At 43.9% G+C, this 20000-nt stretch overlaps 1 protein-coding gene across 1 annotated transcript in view; it reads right to left on the reverse strand.

Annotated features, from left to right (window-relative positions):
• The window catches only part of LMBRD1 (LMBR1 domain containing 1), a 413956-nt gene that overhangs the window by 134644 nt on the left and 259312 nt on the right, over positions 1-20000 (reverse strand). The window contains exons 8-10 of the mRNA XM_082251576.1: positions 16165-16290; positions 11867-12019; positions 2754-2818 (exon numbers count right to left, since the gene is read on the reverse strand). Coding sequence (XP_082107702.1) covers positions 2754-2818; positions 11867-12019; positions 16165-16290 — 344 coding nt within the window. The remainder of the gene's footprint in view (positions 1-2753; positions 2819-11866; positions 12020-16164; positions 16291-20000) is intronic.

Genomic DNA, 20000 nt, shown 5'->3' on the forward strand with positions numbered 1-20000 from the left:
CCCGCAAGGAAGGTCAAAAGCCCTCCAAACGGCAGCCAGCAAAAAACCTTGCGGCCGAAAAGAGGCATCTGCAGATGCCAGCACATCCACCTTATAAAACGTGGTGAAGGTGTGAACACAAACACTGTTCCCAGTGCAGACTACGCCAGGAAGCACAGACTGTAGGCCACAGCCCGCGCCATCCTATCCCCCAAGTCCTTAAGGATGGGGATTCCTCCACTGGAACAACGGTAGTCCCATTCAGCTAGAGACCATACGTCCACCAAAGGAGGAACAGCCCTCTGCACCAGAGACTCCCCAAAAGGGCAACATCTAACGGCCACTTAGACACCCCAGGGGAAAGTCTCAGACGGTCCTCTCCTACATGAGCAGCCAGCAAAAAGAGCAGCTCCAGATGGCATGTGAGTGCCAGATGCCACCTGCGCCCCAGGCGCAGCTGCCACTGCGACCCCCATATTGCAAGGTGTCACGCATTGAAAACAGCCAGTGCATCCCCCAGCGCCTGTCGATACCAAGATGGCCATCGCCATAGAAGCAGACAGAGGCTACAACAAAATGGCGGCCCTGTGCGGGAATCACAGTAATTGGGACCCACAGGGGGACCCCCCAAACGCCCATCCACACCATCCACTGCAGAATACCCCACACCAAGGACCCCCCACACACACACGATCGGTTGAGCGCCGCGGACGGTGCACTCCCCCGGCCCCCCATGTGGCCTGCACACTAGGCCCCAGCCTCAGGTAGGCCCAAACCGTCCCCCACGTGGGGGGGGGGAAGGGAGGGGGGGGGAGGGAGGGGGGGGTAGGGGTGGTGGTGGAGAGGAGGGGGGTCACAACAGTACAGAGGGAAAACCAGGAGTGTGAGGGTCCTAACATCCCAGGGAGAGGGCCTGCGTCCAACCCCAAAATCCGCCAGGGGGGGGGGCGTTTACTCACCATACCGGGAACACAGGCGGGCACCATCTCCTGACAGGACCCCACGCCACCGGAGTAGGGGGGCTGTCAGCCAAATAGGAACGCTGCAACATAAGCCTCGACCCGGTCGTGTGCGTCCTGGCGAGACGATTAACTTGCGGGGCCAGTCTCAGTCCAGTGGGACTATGTCGCAGCCGACCCAGAGCGGAGCTATGGTCTGCACGCGCTCGCTGGCCAGACTGGGGTGACCACTGGATATGGGGGTCCAGTCTGTCTTCCAGTCCGGCATAATTGCTTTAAGATCTAACAGGAAAAACATTTCTGGAGAAAAAAAAAAAAGGCTAGCAAAAAAATCGACATAAAAAAATACTTTATATGCCAGGACCAGAGATCCCAGCAAGGAACTAGGTCCTTACTCCTGACTAGGCAGATTAAAACTGACATCCTATGCAGGAAGAGAGAGGGTGTACCCTCCGGGACTGCCCATAGGAGTAGCCAGAACTTTTTTCTGCCTAGTGTCCTACTCCTGCAGGGGGCAGTATTACCCTACTTGTATGGATCAGAGAGAACTGCGTCCGTCAATGAACGATGAAGAAATCACTTTACCCATCCTCAGCAGTCCAATCTTTGTACCTTTTGCAGAATATCAGTCTGTCTCTGATGTTTTACCTGGAGAGAAGGGACTTCTTTGCTGCCCTTCGTGACACCAGGCCATCCTCCAAATGTCTTCGCCTCACTGTGCATGCAGATGCACTCAAACCTGCCTGCTGCCATTCCTGAGCAAGCTTTGCACTGGGGGTGCCCCGATCCCGCAGCTGAATCAACTGTAGGAGACAGCCCTGGAGCTTGCTGGACTTGTTTTTTATGGGATTAGGTTCATTTTCATGGCAAAAAGGGACTTTGCAATTAATTGCAATTCATTTGATCACTCTTCATAACATCCTGGAGTATATGCTAAATGCCATCCTAAAAACGGTGGCAGCAGCTGTACTACATGAACAACCCATTTTTTCTTAAATTTCTTTTCCATGGGATACATTTCATCAAAGAGTTCTGAAAAGTGAATATCCTTTCGGGATTAGGCCAATACCCATGTAGTGCACTTTCTATTTGTGTCTGCATGTGGAAAGTCTTTTCTTAATTTAGCCAGCCTTTTAGTGCCCATATGGGCTTGTTTTAGCTTTTGAGACTCAGGTGCTGCTAGTCAAATACTAGTTTGCACCACATCAATCAGTTTGTCCACGGTGAAGTGTATTGGAGTATTTATCAAAAAGCAGTTTAGTGGCTCAGTTTGGTGCTCCTTAACTACAGTGGTTTGTAAAATCCTCTGCAGCTTCTGCTACGATCTCTGCATCTGCTTTCCTCCAATGTATCCTCAAACAGGTTTGCAGATTCCATTTCTACAGCATTAATAGAGTTTGGGGAGGGGGTGGGGGGTAGACAAAAGTAGCCCCTAGAATGCATTAAGGTAAAAAACCTTGAGGCTGTAGAACCAGTTTATTGCTGACAGAGAGTTAAGAGCCATACACACTATAAGATTTTCTGAAGACTTTTTCCTTCAGATTTACCTTTTCTATGTAGTGCAAGGGCCTGCCAGATTGCATACAAATTGAAAGTGTTTAGGTTTGACCTCATATTATATGGTTTTGGTCTAAAGGAAAAAGTCTTCAGAAAATATTATAGTGTGTATGGCCCATTAGTTCACACTTTAAGCAGTTATGGTGTTCTATGAAGAGTAAAAGGGCAAGTATATTCCAAAAATGTAAGTAAATGTGCACATATACACTAAAGCAATATATAAATAGTACAAGGGGAAAATCTTACAAATATACTTACTTCGAAAGGAAAAGTGAAATTATCATCAGAAGAGCCACAAGAATAAAGAATATACCCCAAATAATCTGAAACACGAAAGAGACTAATTATTATTTATACTATATTAGCGCTTTTAAACTACATTTTGTTAATTCTATACCAGTAAGAAAGAATTCTGAAATTGTGCCAAGTGTGTGCATAAATTTAGTATTTTGTTATGTTGGCACGGTATACAATGCAGAGTAAAGTATAAAATGTAAATTTTCAGCCACATTTTCACATATGAATAGTGATCTACTACCAATTAAGTTATTCTTTTTCTTTTTTTTTTTCCAAAAGGTACAAAAAATAATAACATATGAGCATAAAACATAAAGGTTTAATGTACAGAAAACGACTAAACCATTCTAATTGAATGAAAACAAATGGTGGAACGATTCAGAAGCAGAAACAATAAAAAAAAAAAAGAAAAGAAAAGATAACCAGCAGGTGAGGACTTTACCTTTTATGCATTCAGGTGAGGTTTGATCATATTCGAAATGTAATGTTCATGCGTGCATATATCCTGGTACCGTTTTTTAGAGCAGACGGTTGGCTTTCTTGTAATAACAACAGATGCAGCTAAGCCGCTGCTCAGCTGTTATTACAAGCAATGGGAGGGGAGTCCCTCCCCCTTCAGCTGCTCTGCGCCGGTCTCCCGTCCCACCGGAAGGCCTGAGCGACCAGCCGGCACGTCCACCGGCTGCCCGAAGACCCTAACAAAGCCAGGATCGGCTCTGACCGGATCTCCGATGTAGTAAAAACCCAAGGCCAAGAAGCCAAAACTAGACAACAGGAGCTCAACAGAACAACATGAGCCCACCTGAAAAAAAAAACACCCCCAGAGAGGGAACAGACCCCCTAAACAGCAGCCTGCAAAACCTTGCGGCCAAAGGAATCATTCGCAGATGCCAACACATCCACTTTGTAAAATCTTGTGAAAGTGTTCACCGATGATTAGGTGGCCACCTTGCAAACTTGCAATACTGAAGACTGATGACGGAAAGCCCAAGAAGCACTAAGTGCCCAAGTAGAATGCGCCGTCACAGGAAAGGAGGAACATAACCCTTGGATAGGCCTAAATCCCTGTCTGTCTGATCCACCTAGTAATGGTAGCAGAAGTGGACAGCCTCTTCCTTGGCCCATCTGTTATCACAAAAAGAAAGAGTCTGACCTAACCGCATCCAGGGTATGGAATGCAAATTCCTTGGGATGAGAAGGCCTAGGACACAAGGAAGGCAACACAATGTCCTCATGCAAACGGAAGTCTGAGTCAATTTTTGGTAGAAACGTCGGACAGGGATGAAGAACCACCATCTTTGTGGACCACCAAATAGGGAGTATGACCAGATCAAGCCGCCAGCTCCGACACCCTGCGAGCAGAGTTAATAGCCACCAAAAAAGCCACCTTCTGTGATAATGTAGCAGGGAAATATCCCAAATATTCTCAAAAAGGAGGTTTCTGGAGAACAGATAGCACTAAATTCAAGGCCCATGGCGGCAAGGGAGACCGCACTGGTGGAGTTATGTGGCAAAGTCCTTGAATGAAGATACGAATCAAAGAATGAGTGGCCAGGGGTTGCTGAAAAAAGACCGCCAAGGCAGAAACCTGGCCCTTTAGAGTGCTCAAGGCAAACTTCTGCACAACACCCCGTTGAAGAAAAGCAAAGATCCGAGCCACCTGAAAAATATCCATGAGGAGCGCTGACTGACTCACACCACGAGATGTATGCCTTCCAAGTATGATGGTATATCTTCCTAGATGTAGACTTCCTAGCCTTCAGCATAGTCGAAATTACAGACCTTGACAAACCTCTATCCCTCAACACCTGGTTCTCAACCAAGCCATCAAAGCCAGCAACTGTAAAGCAGGATGGAAGATCGACCCATGGGACAACAGGTGCTCCCTGAGAGGCAACCTCCAAGGGGCGTCAGCGATCAGCTGTACTAAACTGGAGTACCAGGATGGGCGGGGCCAATTCCAGGCCACCAGAATGACTGGAATGACTTCCGCCTCAATCCTGCGCAGAAGCCTCAGCAGAAGCTTGAGACGAGGAAAAACGTAAAAGCAGACAATACTGGCTCCATGGCACCACTAGTGCATTTGTGGCGTCTGACAGAGGATCATGTACCATCGCCATGAACCTTGGTACCTTTCTGTTGCGCAGAGACACCAATTGATCAACGTTGACAAAGCAGATGAAATGTCCGGATGTAGGGACCATTCCCCTTGGCCCAGCGCCTGCCCACTGAGGTAATCCACCTGCCAATTGTCCACACCTGGAAAGCACACAGTCTAGCATTCTGTCCACCAGAGGATACCGGAGACCCCCAGCACCACCAACACACTCGCCAGCCCTGGTGATCAACATAAACCACCGCCGTGGCATTGTCCGATTGGATCCGAATTACACACCCCTGAGACGTTCCATCCAGTGACTCAGGCACACTCTGATCGCCCGAAGTTCCAAGACATTTAGCGGAAGCCTGAATTCCTCCAGCGTCCAACAACCCTGAGTCGATCTCAGCCCCAGGACACCTCACCACCCGGACAGGCTGGCATTCATTGTGAACCCTGTCCAATACAAGGGGAGAAAAGACTTGGCCCTGCTGGAGAGCAGGAGAGCAAAGCCACCAGGCCACAGAACCCCTGGCCTCCCAGCTCAGACGAATCTGATTGTCCAGAGACTTGGGACACCTGTCCCACTTTAACAGGGTCTCCTTCTGAAGGAACTGCATGTGGAACTGTGCAAACGGGACCGCCTCAAAGGTAGACACCAACAGGCACAGTATTCGCTTGCAAGTCCGGAGGGAAGACCACCTGTGGGACAGCAACAAATGAATTGCAGAATGCAACTTCTGAAGTTTGTCCAGAGGGAGAAACACCCTGGTGAGCGCTGAATCCAAAGTCAGACCCAGGTAATCCAATTTTCTGGATGGACCAGAATCAGAGGAACCTTGCCCTCTCTTTTTGGGACCATAAACAGGTTTGACTAAAACTCTTGAAACCATCTCGAGACTAGAACAATAACCCCCTGAAGTAACAGGTCCTGCACCACCCCTAAAAGAGCTTGCAGCTGTTTCGAGGGCAAACACACATTGGAGGGGACAAAGCGCCCTGGAGAGCAAGAATGAAACTATCTTGCATCCAGATAGAATAACTTCATGGACCCATCTGTCATTAACTAAGAAGGTACACAGGGCCGGACAAGGGTGAGCCTTCATGCTGAGGAGGCCTTGGCTGTGGGTCTAGAGAAGCCCGCTCTCGGCTTGCCAGACCAGGGTCACTTGGAGCCTCCTGGAGAGGCCCCTGGGGAATGAAAAAAAAAAAAAAAAAACTTTACGTGCCATTACGTGCCAAGAAAGAAAGACCGTGTCTACGATGAGGCTCCTTCCCCTTCCCAGACTGTTGAAGGAAGGTACTCTCTCTCTCCCCCCGTGAGACTCTTAATAATCATCCATGGTAGCCCCAAACAGGCAATTGCCTCGAAAAAGCAAATCAGTGAGGGCCTTTTTTGGAGGTGTGACTCGCAGCCCAACACTTAAGCCACAAAACTCACAGAAGCACCACTGCCGAAACAGAGAGCTTGAAAAGCAAAAGGAGCCGCATCCAGTGATGTAGCGCACACAAATTGCAGTCCCTGGACCAACTGGTCCGCTAGCTCAATGTAAGCAGGGGGAACTTGCTCACTACCTAGACCGCGGTGCAAAATCTTAGCCGACTCAGTGTTTGAGAGACCAGGGCAGTGGCCAAGACCAGCCGCAATGCCGAACCGGCTGTAGTAAACATGCTGCGGGCCACAGCCTCCGCTTTTCTGTCAGCCGGGTCTTTAAAAGACGGAGATTAAACCTGGAAACAGGAGGGTACACCACCGGTAAAATAGTTCATTAGAAGTTCTTCCCCAAAGGGATAACGCACCACAAAACATTTTAGGGACCACAAAGGGAGGTTTTGGACGCTCCCAATCCTTGTAGACAAATTTGTCAAAATAGGCAGGATAAGGAAACCCCTTGGCTGTGCAAGACGGCTTGTGAGTGCCTAAGGGGACAGCTATGTCTGCAGCCGCATCCTCCATCTTTAAAGTATCATGCACTAAAGTAATCAGTGCGTCCACCAGTGCCTTTTCATGCACCGCAGCAGCCGTGGAGGAGTCATCCTCACTATCTGACAGATCAGGGAGCGTGGCATCACTGGATGGGCCACTTCCGTGGTGGCAGAGCCAGATTCAGGAACTGACGAGACAAATGAAGCAGGAGAGGGCGGAGGATGCTCCCTGCTAGCTTTCCGCCCAAGGGCCAGGACTCCAGAACCGCCATCAGTGGCTCAATGGTAAGCTGGGATCCCGAGGGACCTGCTGCCTCCAAGAGGGGATCAGGTGGGGAAACAGGCTCCTGAGACTCCATTAGGAATAAATTGAGGACCCACAGGAAAAAAGCATTTGGCACCGCCAGGGGACCCACCAACTCAGAGCCTGCACACCCCGCACTAAAGCGGAGAGAGGGACCCCACCAGGACTCACCACCACCAACGGGAGGAGCACCGGTCGCTAGGCACCAGAAGAGCCAGATACCCACGTGCAGCATTCAGAAAAAAAAGAGAACCCGGGAATCCATGCTAGGGGAATAGAGGAGAAGCACAGAAGGCAACATCTGCCGCTGTGCCAGTGTATGCCCACCTACAGAAAATGGCCACCAGACCACAAAAATGGCTGCCTGGAGGAAGACCTAGGCCCCAAAAACATGACCGCCAGTCCTGGAGACCAAACCACAAGAAAATGGCCACCGGACACCGCACACCGCACCACAAGGCTTCCAGGGACAAAGGCATCTGGCCCTGGAGCAAAGGCCCACCACGTCACGGCAGAAGGGGAGAGCCTGGCAGAGCGACCCCTAAACAGGCAGCACTCCCACCCGTACAGGGTTACCTATCCGCCGGCGACAGGCCCCGCAAGCCCCCCAAGGTACAGTGCTCCATGCCCACCATAGTGAAACCCCTCAGCCCACAGGGATACCTCAGCTGCCCCCATAAAAGGGGGAGAAAGGCCACATAGGGCACTCGCAGTGCACAGCCAGGGGGGCCTGGGAGGGAGGAGGGGAACGCATAGGTCAAACCATTCCAGGAGGTGCCGTATCCACCCCACACTGTTCCAGGAGGAGAGGGGGCTATACTCACCGATCCACGAATGTGGGTAGCACTCCAAACAGTCCCCTCACCGGCGAACTGGGGGGGACTGTTGGCCAGGGGAACGCTGCAACTCGGACCAGAGCCCAGTCATATGCGACCCTGTGAAAGGGTTTAACTCGCCAGCCCCAGTCGGGTGGGGCTATGTCCTGGCTGACCTAGCACGACTCTCTGGTCTGCTCGTGCTTGATGGCCAGACTGGGGGGACCACTGGATCTAAATATCTAGCCCATTGCCCAGCTCGGCAGTTGATTGTAGATTTCCACAGGAAAAAACCTGGAGGAAAAAAAACAAAAACAAAAAAGACACAAAAATTATGCAAAAGAGGAAAAAAAAATGCCAGAACCAAAAGATCCCAGCAGAGAGCTAGGTCCTCTCCTAGATGGATGCCTATAACAGAGAGGGGGGATAAAACCAGCTAGGACTGCCCGTAGGCATAGCCAAATTTATTCTTTCTGCCTAGAGTCCTAATCCTGTAGAGGGCGATATAATTACATTGTTTCTGAATGGAGCGACCTGTCCGTCAACGAATGAAAGAAATAAAAACTTTAAAATGTACAGAATATCGGCACCAGATATCAGCTATCGGCCTGAAAGGAGCCCAAAAAAATCAGTATAAGCCCTGAAAAAACTGTATCGGTCGACCCCTACACTGTATAGAAGCTCACTGAAAACTAAGCATGTGCAAAGTTGCCACCACAGCTGCAAAATCCCTAGCTGAATTAGGGACAATGACAGAAGGGAGTATTGAGTGAGTATAAACAGAATAGAATACACTATTTATTGATCTTTTTTTTTTTTTTTTTGTGATGTGGGTTTAAAGACAGTAAGTGGGAAGCACTTAAAGTATGAATCATATTGGGTGGACTTGTTCTTTAAGCATAAGTCACAAATACTGAATAAAGACAGAGTACCAGTTTCCATTTTCCACTAAGAGCCCTCTGTATAAAACCAAAAAGTGTCTGTTATGAAGACAAAAATGAAAACTGCAGGATCAATTTTCTAAACTAAGTCAGAAAAAGAAGCTTGAACTTCAAGCATTAGTGGCTTGAGAAATGGGAAACAAGGTTTTTTTAAGTGGGGTAGAGTAGCTAATTAGAGAAGATTAGAAATGACACCACAATTCTAGGTTACAGTTCACTATTTAAGGAAATGCACGATTAAAGATCTATAGATGCATATAAAATCAATTTTAGAATCCATTGTTATCTACTGAATAAATATTGTATTTAAAAATGCACTCCCAATAAGAACTATTTATTTCTCCAAACATTTGATGGCATATTTGCACTACATATATTTTCATAGTAGAAAATGTCATTTGTTGCAAAAACAACAAACTTTGCTAACCTACATTTTTTTTACAGTATGCGAAAAAGGAAGCAGAGTCTATTTTTGGTTATTATCACTGTGGCCAGTTAAGTCTGAATCAACAACCTGCGTTTTTTTATTGATTCCTATTTACAGGTTTTAAGTAATCTTTGATTACTCAGTGCAGTATGCATTGGAGCTTGACTTTTTAGATTGACAGTTCATATAATAACAGCATTTTTAAGGCAATGAAAACATAACTATGTGGGGACAATGGAAAAAAAGTGAAACAGATTTGGCATAGTACAACCTGGTGAATTTATTAAGTCATAATAGAGTGAGAGGTTGTTTTTTCACCTTTATTTGCACATCACTGCTTGCAACGTTTGCACAGTTTTTGCTTGTTTACAGTTTTAGAAAAATGTACTACACTTCCTCTCCCCCTAAAGGCCGATTCACAAGAGTTCTCTCTTTTGCAGCTATCTTCCAAATTGTGGATAAATGTACATAGTAGCTGTCCTATACAGTCTTAAGGTAACCCACTTGGAGAAATGGTGAATTCTATAAGAGGGTAGGGGGCTCAGTTCTATAGACTAGGTATAGACCGATAGATTTTTTGAGGGAGGGCCGATACAGATATTTTGGTCACAACGTATCGGCCGATATTTTTTACATTTAAAGTTTTGAAAAATAATAGACAATTTTTGACACAAATCTGGTACTGAACATGTTAATTTTTGTTTAATGCTTAATGGCTGGCTAAATGGCACCCTGTGGTGGGTGGCTTGCTTGCTGGCACCCTGTGGTAGGTGGGTGGCTGGCACAGGGGCTGTGGGTGGCTGGCTGGAACAGGGCCTGTAAGTGGCTGGCTGGTACAGTGCCTGTGGCTGCCTGGTACAGGACCTGTGGGTGGCTGGCTGTCTGGCATCCCGTCTGTGGGTGGCTGGCTGTCTAGCACCCTGTGGTGGGTGGTTGGCTGTCTGGCACCCTATGGCTGGCTGGTACAGGGCCTGTGGGTGGCTGGCTGGTACAGGGCCTGTGGGTGGCTGGCTGGTACAGTGCCTGTGGCTGGCAGGTACAGGGCCTGTGGGTGGCTGGCTGGCTGGTACAGGGCCTGTGGGTGGCTGGCTTGTTGATACAGTGCCTGTGGCTGGCTGGTACAATGCCTATGGCTGGCTGGTACAGGGCCTGTGGTTGGCTGGCTTGCTGGTACAGGGCCTGTGGCTGGCTGGTACAAGGCCTGTGGCTGGCTGGCTCACTGGTACAGTGCCTGGCTGGTACAGGGCCTGTGTATGTGGGTGGCTGGCTGGCACCGGGCTGCTGTGGGTGGGTGTATGGCTGTGATACACTCCCGTGAGACTAGTCCCGACTCCAGACGAGGCTGTCCAAGGTAAGGGAGGAGGCCTAAGGCGGCAGAATGACGTCACAAAAATATCGGCAATATCGGCCAGTTACAGGGCCGATACCGATATATCGGGGAAAGTGCATATCTGCCACCCATAGATCGGCCTTGCCGATAATCGGTCTATCCCTGCTATAGACGTTTGTCAACACATCTATGTAGCTTGCATGCATCACATTTATGGTTAACTGCAAGCTTTAAAGCTGAATGTTGGGCAAAATCTTTAAATAAATTCCTCAATATCAACAAAGGTTATACCTGCATATTTAATTTGTGTGCACCAAATGCCTTAGCAAACCCACATATTACCTATGGACGTGACCCAGCAGACCCACGTACTACAGACTCTCTGCATTAAGCTACAGGAGGCAGAGGATACAAGATCAGTCACTGCACACAAAGAGAGAGGTCAGCAGTGACCATTCTTTACTACACAAATCTCCTGTACAAACACACAGTTTTATGCTGGCTTACTGTACAGATCTGTAAGGTATACACAAAGCAAACCAAGGGTCAAATAAAAATAAACATGCTTCTTGTATTTAAACAATATTATCTTATCCAAGAGTTACCTTGCATTAAGGTAAAAAATGTTTAGGCATCACTATCCCCTCCTTTTACTTGAGCTCTCATTCAATCCAGCGCTGTGCACATCTGCAGCTCTTTTCTCCCTTCACTTCCAGGTCTTGCTGGCTTTGCTGGTGCAGCGGGAACTCTTGGCTCCCAATGCTGTCAATCAAAGCCAGTGACGAGAGAGCGGAGGGCGGGGCCTGAGTCCCGCTTTCTGTGTCAATGGACACAGCAGCAGGGTTTGGAAGCGACTTCCCATAGAGGCACTGGACAGAGGAGGAGCCAGGAGGGCCAGAGGGGGACACAAGAAAAGGAGGTTCGCAGCCGCTCTGTGCAATACCATTGCACAGAGCAGGTAAGTACAGACATGTTTGTTATTTTCTTTTAAAACATTTTTAACTTTACAATCGCTTTGAGGTAAGCCCTAATAAGGTCCGTGCAGAGTGAGTACACCATGCTTCGGCTCATGCTGTTAGTACACTAAAAATAATTCTGCCCTTACTGGAAAGAAGGCTATAGACTGGGGTCACACAGCCAAGCCCTACTGGATGCTGATGGACCCCTTTATGTTTTTACTATTTATTTGAAGGTCCAAAAACCAAGCTAATAGAATAAGTTACTTTACCTTACCTTAAATGGTCGCATGACAGTACAACATTTTGCCCAGCAACTCTTTTCATGATACGTCAAATGTCTCTCTCTCCTTTTCAGCGTTTTTGCTTTTTCTTCAAGTTTGTACAAACTTTGTCTGTCTTTGCTTGATAATGGTCTGCCATCCATGCACTGAATTAAAGCATACAGCAATATTATAACACAAACAGATTATCCTAACCTACTACTTTTTTCAGTTACAATAATAGCATGGGAAAACATTTGTCTTGTATGGATCAAAGAGGAAACCCATATAGCAAACAAAGGCCTACCCCCCTCCCCCCTTAAATCTTTCAAGCAGTAGCCATATATATATATATATATATTACGACCGATTGCTAAGCACAGCGGATTATATATATATATATATATATATATATATATATATATATATATATATATATATATATATATATATATATAGGTGGCTGGTGCTATGAGTGCTGCTGACATTTAGAATAAACCCTATACAGTGGGCTGATGCCACACATGAGGAGAGAAATACAGACAAGGGGAAGTGTGGTGCCCTGGATGTCTGATGACTAACAAGCTGACCAATACTTCTATTATGGAATGACACATTTAGAATTTGGCTACCTCTATTATGGATATTTCTACAAGAGATTCTATAGAGTCTTGACACATTAGCACCCCTTGATACAACATTTTGTGATGTTTTTTGTTGCATAGCATGGTATCCTTATGTCACATGATAAGCCCTGGGCTGCCTGATGATCAACTATTTTTCATTCCAAATTACGTTTGAGGTCATACGGTGATGAACTAGCCAATCACGTCAGCATCACATCCCAAAGTATAAAAGTTATGCAAGAAGAGAAGACAGAAACGGAACTTTCCCGGTGATGAGTTTCAGTAGAGTTCAAAATACACAGATCATAAACGTTTTTTCTTTATTCATTATCAATAAAAATATGTTTTGTCATAAATCACATATAAAATCAGTTTTGAAAAATAGTTATTACACATAGTAATGAACAGTTCAAAAAAGTCACCACCCTCAAACTACAGAAGTTCAACCCCCCAAAACAGATCTGCTGTAGAATACAGTATGACCGATGTGTGTAAAGGAGGGAAGCAAACTCCTCCAGACATGTTTCGCCTTTCTGGCTTCCTCAGGGGTATTTAGTAAAAAGGGTTCGAGTGGGTGACTTTAAAGAAGAAAAAAAAAAAAAGAGAAAAACACACTAGTACAAAATAAACTAAATAATAACATGTAATATTAAACATTATAATCACCTACAAAGTTGAATTGTGATCACAGAGGGAATTATGAACATTCGCTTCAACCGGTTAGGTGGTCTCCCAGTATTCCAAAAGGGACAGGGGTGGGGGTGTCCACAGCCAAGAAAAGGGGAGACCCTCCCAATAAAGGGGTATCAGACCCAAACAAGGGGCGAAAAGGAGAGACGAGTGGCCTAGACTAGCACAAATAGCCTCAGCTCCAATAGTGCTATATTAGAGAAAGCATATACAGGGGAGATGAAAACACACAGGGGGGGGGGGGGGGGAGTCAGCATACCCATATTAATATATATCCCTTATAACCAACCAAAACCAATCCTTCCTGCGCATACCTTATCACCAGGGTTAGGGGCCAGAGTCAAACGGCTTATGCCCACACCAAAGGCAATATTAGATCTGGGCCACCCGTCTCTTTTTTTCCATCCCTTGTTTGGGTTGGATACCCCGTTACTAGGTGGGTCTCCCCTTTTCTTGGAAGTTGACACCTCCCAGCCCCTTTTGGAATACTGGGAGACCACCTGACCGGTTGAAGAGAGTGTCCATTATTCCCTCTGAGATCACAATTCAACTTTGTAAGTTATTATAATGTTTAATATTAAATGTTAAGTGCATTATTTCGTTTATTTTGTACTAGAGTGTTTTTCTCTTTTCTTCTTCTTTACAGTCACCCACCCAAACCCTCTTTACTAAATACCCCTGAGGAAGCCAGAAAGGTGAAATGTGTTGGGAGGAGTTTGCTGCCCTCCATTACACACACCAATCATACAGCATTATACAGCAGATCTGTTTGGGGGGGTTGAACTTCCTGAATTTTTTTGAACTGTTCATTACTATGTGTAATAATTCATTTTCAAAACGGATTTAGTATGTAATTTATGACAAAAATCTTTTCATGATCTGTGTATTTTGAACTCTACTGAATGGGGAAGTAACACCGTGAAAGTCCCGTTTCTGTCTTCTCTTCTTGCATAACAATGTTTGAGGTCCTGAGGAAGCAATGATTGTGAAATGCGTTAGCAAAGAAATATTGAAGAAGTTTGTGATTGATGATCTGCATTATCCATTAAGTACCGATCTGTATGATTATAGATGAAAATCTCTCGCTCTTTATTATTTTTTTTTTTTTACTTTTTTATAATAAACATTCTTTTTAATTGAATAGGTTGTCTCACTGCCCCTCTCTGGTACCAGTACAGTTCAAAACTTTTTGTTGTAAATATTTGATATGGATGGGGTACTAGCCAATTTCAGCCTTTATATAGCATAAACCTTTTATTCTACAAAAATAAATAGGCATGGGCAAACTGTTAAGACACAATTCATATGAATAAATCTAAACCCACCTTGCAAGTAGTGCAAGGAATCCAGAACAACTAAGCATTAAACAAGATAATTACATTGTCTTAGAGTATAAAACCCCCTCTGTAAAGACCATAATCACATACCTGCAATACCACGGAGGACAACAATATCAAATTGGTTTTTGTGCCTTCAGATGCCATCTCATTTAGGATGATAAACTTATAAAATGAAAATGCGTTGGGCATGGCTTAACCTGTGACATCATCACACCCACCAAATGATGGTTTTCAAGGCTTCTCTCTACCCATGATTGAACATGTGAAAACAATTGAGGTGTTCTGGCAGTCTTCTACATGTCTTCTATAGTGCCTGGGTATCACTATCTGCAGTGTAACTCTCCTAGTGGCCTACTACACACATGCTATATGATCTCTTTCAGTTTAAAGATCATGAGGATCTGGTAAGAGGCTGTGAAGCATCTATTTGGGTTTTACCAAGGGCAGAAATATTTTTTTCATATACAGCAGAGCTATAGCAAGGAAAACAGAGAATCGCAGGTACTGCCCTATGCTTGCCATATAATTCACAGAACGTTCACCCAGGATTCATACATTTTTTCAATTTAATCCAATTAGAAAAAAGCATGAATCTTACCAAAAGAGTAGTTGATACTTGGAATAGACTTGCCCCAGAAGTAATGAGTCAGTCAACAGTAAGTGGATGCAAACATGCTTGGAATAAACAAAGATCTACACCAAAAAAAAAAAAAACAAAAAAAAAAAAACACAAAACATGTAAATTAAAAAAAGAGGGGACAGCTTTGATGGACCACTGGGTCTTTTCGATCATTACTGTGCTGTTTTTTTTATGGGTGATATGTATGTGAAAGCATTTATTGACCCCACGGTTATTTTAAGAGCCGGTTCATACTGGGGCGACTTGTCAGGCGACCTGGTTGCCTGACAAGTCGCCTGCCATAGATTAGCACAGGACCCGTTCTAATAGGAGCGACACAAGTCGCTCAGACTTAGAAAAAGGGTCCTGAGCTTCTTTGGGGCGACCTGGAGCGACCTGCATTGACTTCAATGATATGAAGTCCGTGCCGGCCGCTCCGAGGTCGCGGTGCGAGCTGCGCACCGCGACTTCACAGGTCGCCCTGGCAAGTCGGGTCGCTGCTATGTGAACTGGCTCTTAGCCCCCGTTCATATGCAGGCGACGCTACTTCGCCAGGTCGCCTCACAGGTCGCTTTAGTGTGAACGGGGGCTTAAAATGCAATTTCAATGTTTGGATAAAAAAAAACAAAACCCCTCTACTTTAAATGGCCACATATTCAAATATCCTTAGCTGTGTAACTTACTAAAGTACCAAGCCAATAATCAGACATTGATATATAAAAAGAACAAAAAAGAATGAGGAACTACTCTATCAAGGCTGTCACTATAAGTCTGTCTCTTGATATGACATTACAGTTATAGCAAATCAGCAAGCGCTCTGATCCAAAAAAGTACTACTTTCATTACAAGATACATGACAAGAAGCAGAGTTACAGATGCAAGAAATGTAGTAAATAATTCATATCAAGATCTTTACAAGAGGTATTCATCGAATATGAATTTTACATATAGCTCCATGAATTGGACAACATTGATGAAGCAAAAACACAAATTATTCACAACTACTGTTTAAAGAAATAAGTATACAGTCCCCTTGCCTTTGATTTAATTCTTTCAATTTGCTGTTCCACCTCTTCAATATCCTCAGTGTTTTCCAGACGTTCATAATGTACATTTCTTGTACCTTTAATTAAGTTTAACGGTAAGGCTGACATCCCATAAGCCTAGAAGAGGAGACAAAATTTACCAGGACTTTTTTTTTTTTCAAATACAACAGATGGGCAAAGATGAATTTTAAACCCAGCGCATGAATTTGCTTAAAAAAACATTTGCAGACTTATTTCATTTTAAATTGGTAACCAATACACTGATTTATTCATTTTTACATGTTTGTCATCAACATTTCCATTCTAGTCATAAGCATAAGGCATCACAGCTAATAAAATGAGAATGTTTACTTATACAGGTAAAAATAGGAACTTGGAGGATGTCCAACCATTACTTTGTTTTGGATTACTGTTTGGTGTTGAATTTAGACAACATACAGCCTGACATTTAGATCTAGTACTTTCTGATGCAACTGAGAATTCACTGGTCCTTCAAAGATTGCATGCTGTTCAGACCCTCAGGCAGTAAAGCAGTCCAACACAATTTTACTTTCTCCATCAAACCCCAATTCATTTTGTATGGGCTCAAATCACACCGCAAAACTATTGGGTTTTTGGTATCGGAGCACTTGTGAAAATGCTTAGTTTCAGCACCAATACCGGAGCAACTTTAATTATATCCACACTAAAATGTGAAAAACAATTAAAACTTACAACACAATTCATCAAGCAGCACTTTGAGTGAAACTCCTCAGCTTAAAGTTAGCAATAATATCGTCCCTCACGATACTATGAATTCCCCATATTTACACAACTTAAAGCTAGACTCCAGCGTTTGATACACTTTTTGCATAGGGAATACACTTTATATGGTTTGTTTGGGCTAGCTTGGCCCAAACAGACTATGTCTCTCACTAACAGGTGAGGTCGTTGCATGTGTTGTATAAACTGTACATAGCTAAGGCTACATACATCATACCGCAGCATACCAGTTGTGACACCATCAGCCCACCTCTCTGACTCCACCAGAGGAAGCTTTATATTCATTCCTAGAATACATTGTTTTCCTTACATGGATGAGCGCCGATCAGATAGACTCTACTGTGTTTCATGTACAGTATGAGACAGGAAGGTCTCGGCTCAAACCCGGTACAAATAGCGGTATGCTGTATGTAGCCTCAGCGACATACAATTTATACAGCACATTCAGCGGCCTCACATTTTAATGAGGGACATTGTTTGTTTAGGCTAAGCTGACCCAAACTAATATAAAGTGTATCAAAAGCTAGATTTCATCTTTTTTTATATATATATATATATATATATATATATATATATATATATATATATATATATATATATATATATACACATACATACAGTAAAACCTTGGTTTGAGAGTAACTTGGTTCAAGAGCGCTTTGCAAGGCAAGCAAAATTTCCAAATAAATTTTGACTTGATATACAAGCGATGTCTTGATATACAAGTAGCCTCAAGTCACAGCTGAGTATAAAAGAGAAGAGAGGCGCCTTTAAGTGTAGCAATATGGTTACATTTAATGAAGGTACAACATTTAGAAACTCACATGGTTGATGATTGGAACAGGCACATCTAAGGATGCAGGCATCCGGGGTAAAGCTGTCCACATAGGACCATCCTCCGCACCATCATCTATGTCATCCTTTCCATTGCTGCCCCTCGCTTTCAGATCGCTTTACTGCAGGGTGGTCTTCCCAGTCAGGATTACAGATTGGCAGCCGGCGGTGCAGAAGATAGTCTATGTGGACAGCTTTACCCCGGATGCCGGCATACTTAGATGTGCCTGTTTTATTCATCAGCCATGTGAGTTGCTAAATGTTGTACCTTCATTAAATGGAACCATATTGCTACACTTAGAGGCACCTCTCTTCTCTTTGATACTCTGTAGCTCCTGCTGGATTTTGATTCCAATCCCCTTGTGGAAGCGGCTATTTGTGGCTGGACATTTTATGGTTACACAACCTATCGCAAAGCTATAATCTTTTTATATGGACCACTTATAAATGGTTGTGGAACGAATCATCTGAGTTTCCATTATTTCTTATGGGGAAATTCGCTTTGATACAAGAGTGCTTTGGATTACAAGCATGCTTCCGGAACGAATTATGCTCGCAATCCAAGGTTTTACTGTATATATATATATATATATATATATATATATATATATCTATCAAAATTTGTGTAGGGTTCAGCAGCATAAATGAGACTCTTGAAAGTGGCAAATTCTCCAAAACAGACCGAAGGCTTACCAGAAAGATGGACCCCAAAAGAAAAGCGGCCAGTATGGTATAATTTCCATACAGGATTTGCAACCAATAAGTAGACACCCCTGCAGCAACGTACCAACCACTTTTTCTTCAACGTCCCCAGAACATGAGAAAAACGCTACATTCAGCACAATTTAAAACTACTATGACATTTACATTTACAACAGTTATTGCCACTTGTAACACAAACACAAACTGTGTAACACAAACGGTGTAGCATGAGGGCATTAATGCCTAAAAGATTTGGAAGCGTTTTTGAAGACGGACATTATCATCCAGGGCCATTTGTGTTAAATGTGGCAGTACAAGTTTGACATGTTATAGTCATTTTATATTGTGCTGATTAAGAAATAGTTTTAATAAAGATGCACTATTGGAGCATTTTTCTCCTATGTTCTGGGGGCATTTTAGACATGGTGGTCAGTGTTTTTCTGCTTTTGCAACCAAACTGGGATAACATCTACTTTATATTTTTTTCAAATTCAAATAACATGAATTAAAACAATATTTACAAATGTTATTTTAAGTGCTTTTTACTTGAATAAATTAGCTACCTAGTTTCCCACTATGTAGACGCAAGGAAGGGATTGTGGAGATAATGTTTAATATAATAAACCTTGCATGTGCTGGTAGATTTTTATTTTTTTTATCAGTTGTAAACTAAATCTGAATGATGTCTGCCTTAACAAAAGGTTAAAGATCTGGGCCTACTGCATTGTATAATGAGGGGGATCTCTCCCTCTTGTAAAATGCATATCACCTACACATGCACAGTTAAGGAGATATTCACCCTTCATGCAGCCAGTGACATCACTGGCGCATGCACTCTAAACTTCCTGTCTGAACCGAGTGCTCCCGCGTGCATGCGTGAGAGCGATGTCACCGTGGCTCCAGCCAATCACATAGCTGGAGTGCGCAAACCCCAAAGACAGACCGGGGGAACGTACCAGCCCTGTCAGTGGTGACAGTACAACGCTGGAGGGCTTTGTTCCAAGGTGAGTATTTCATAATGTGCTAGTATGCAATGCATACTAGCACATTATGCCACTGCCTTGCAGGTTTGTTTTTTTTTGTTTTGTTTTTTACAATATACGTAGTTTACAATCCCTTTCATTTATTCAAGCGATTCTGAAATTGAACTTTTGATTCACATTCAGATGCGGTCTTTTTTTTTTTTTTTTCTTGCATGCTAGACTTTAGCTCATTCTGAGCATGTCATACTTCTACATTCTGTTACAGAAAGATTGAAATCACTGCAACTAGCCAGCAAAACAAAAAAAAAAAAAAAAAAAGTATATATATATATATATATATATATATATATATATATATATATTTTTTTTTTTTTTTTTTTTTTTTTAGTTCATAAATGTGATCTTTATACCCACTCTTAAGTTTCTGTCTTAAAAATGTCCAACATCCTGTGATAGGATGGCCTATAATGTAATACTGCAACCTAGCTAGGAACAGTGGTTAAGTTCACTATGTCCTTGTGAAGTAATACTTCTGAAATGACAAGA

This window comes from Pelophylax lessonae (assembly GCF_965119305.1).
Source record: "Pelophylax lessonae genome assembly, chromosome: 3".
In the NCBI taxonomy this organism is placed as follows: domain Eukaryota; kingdom Metazoa; phylum Chordata; class Amphibia; order Anura; family Ranidae; genus Pelophylax; species Pelophylax lessonae.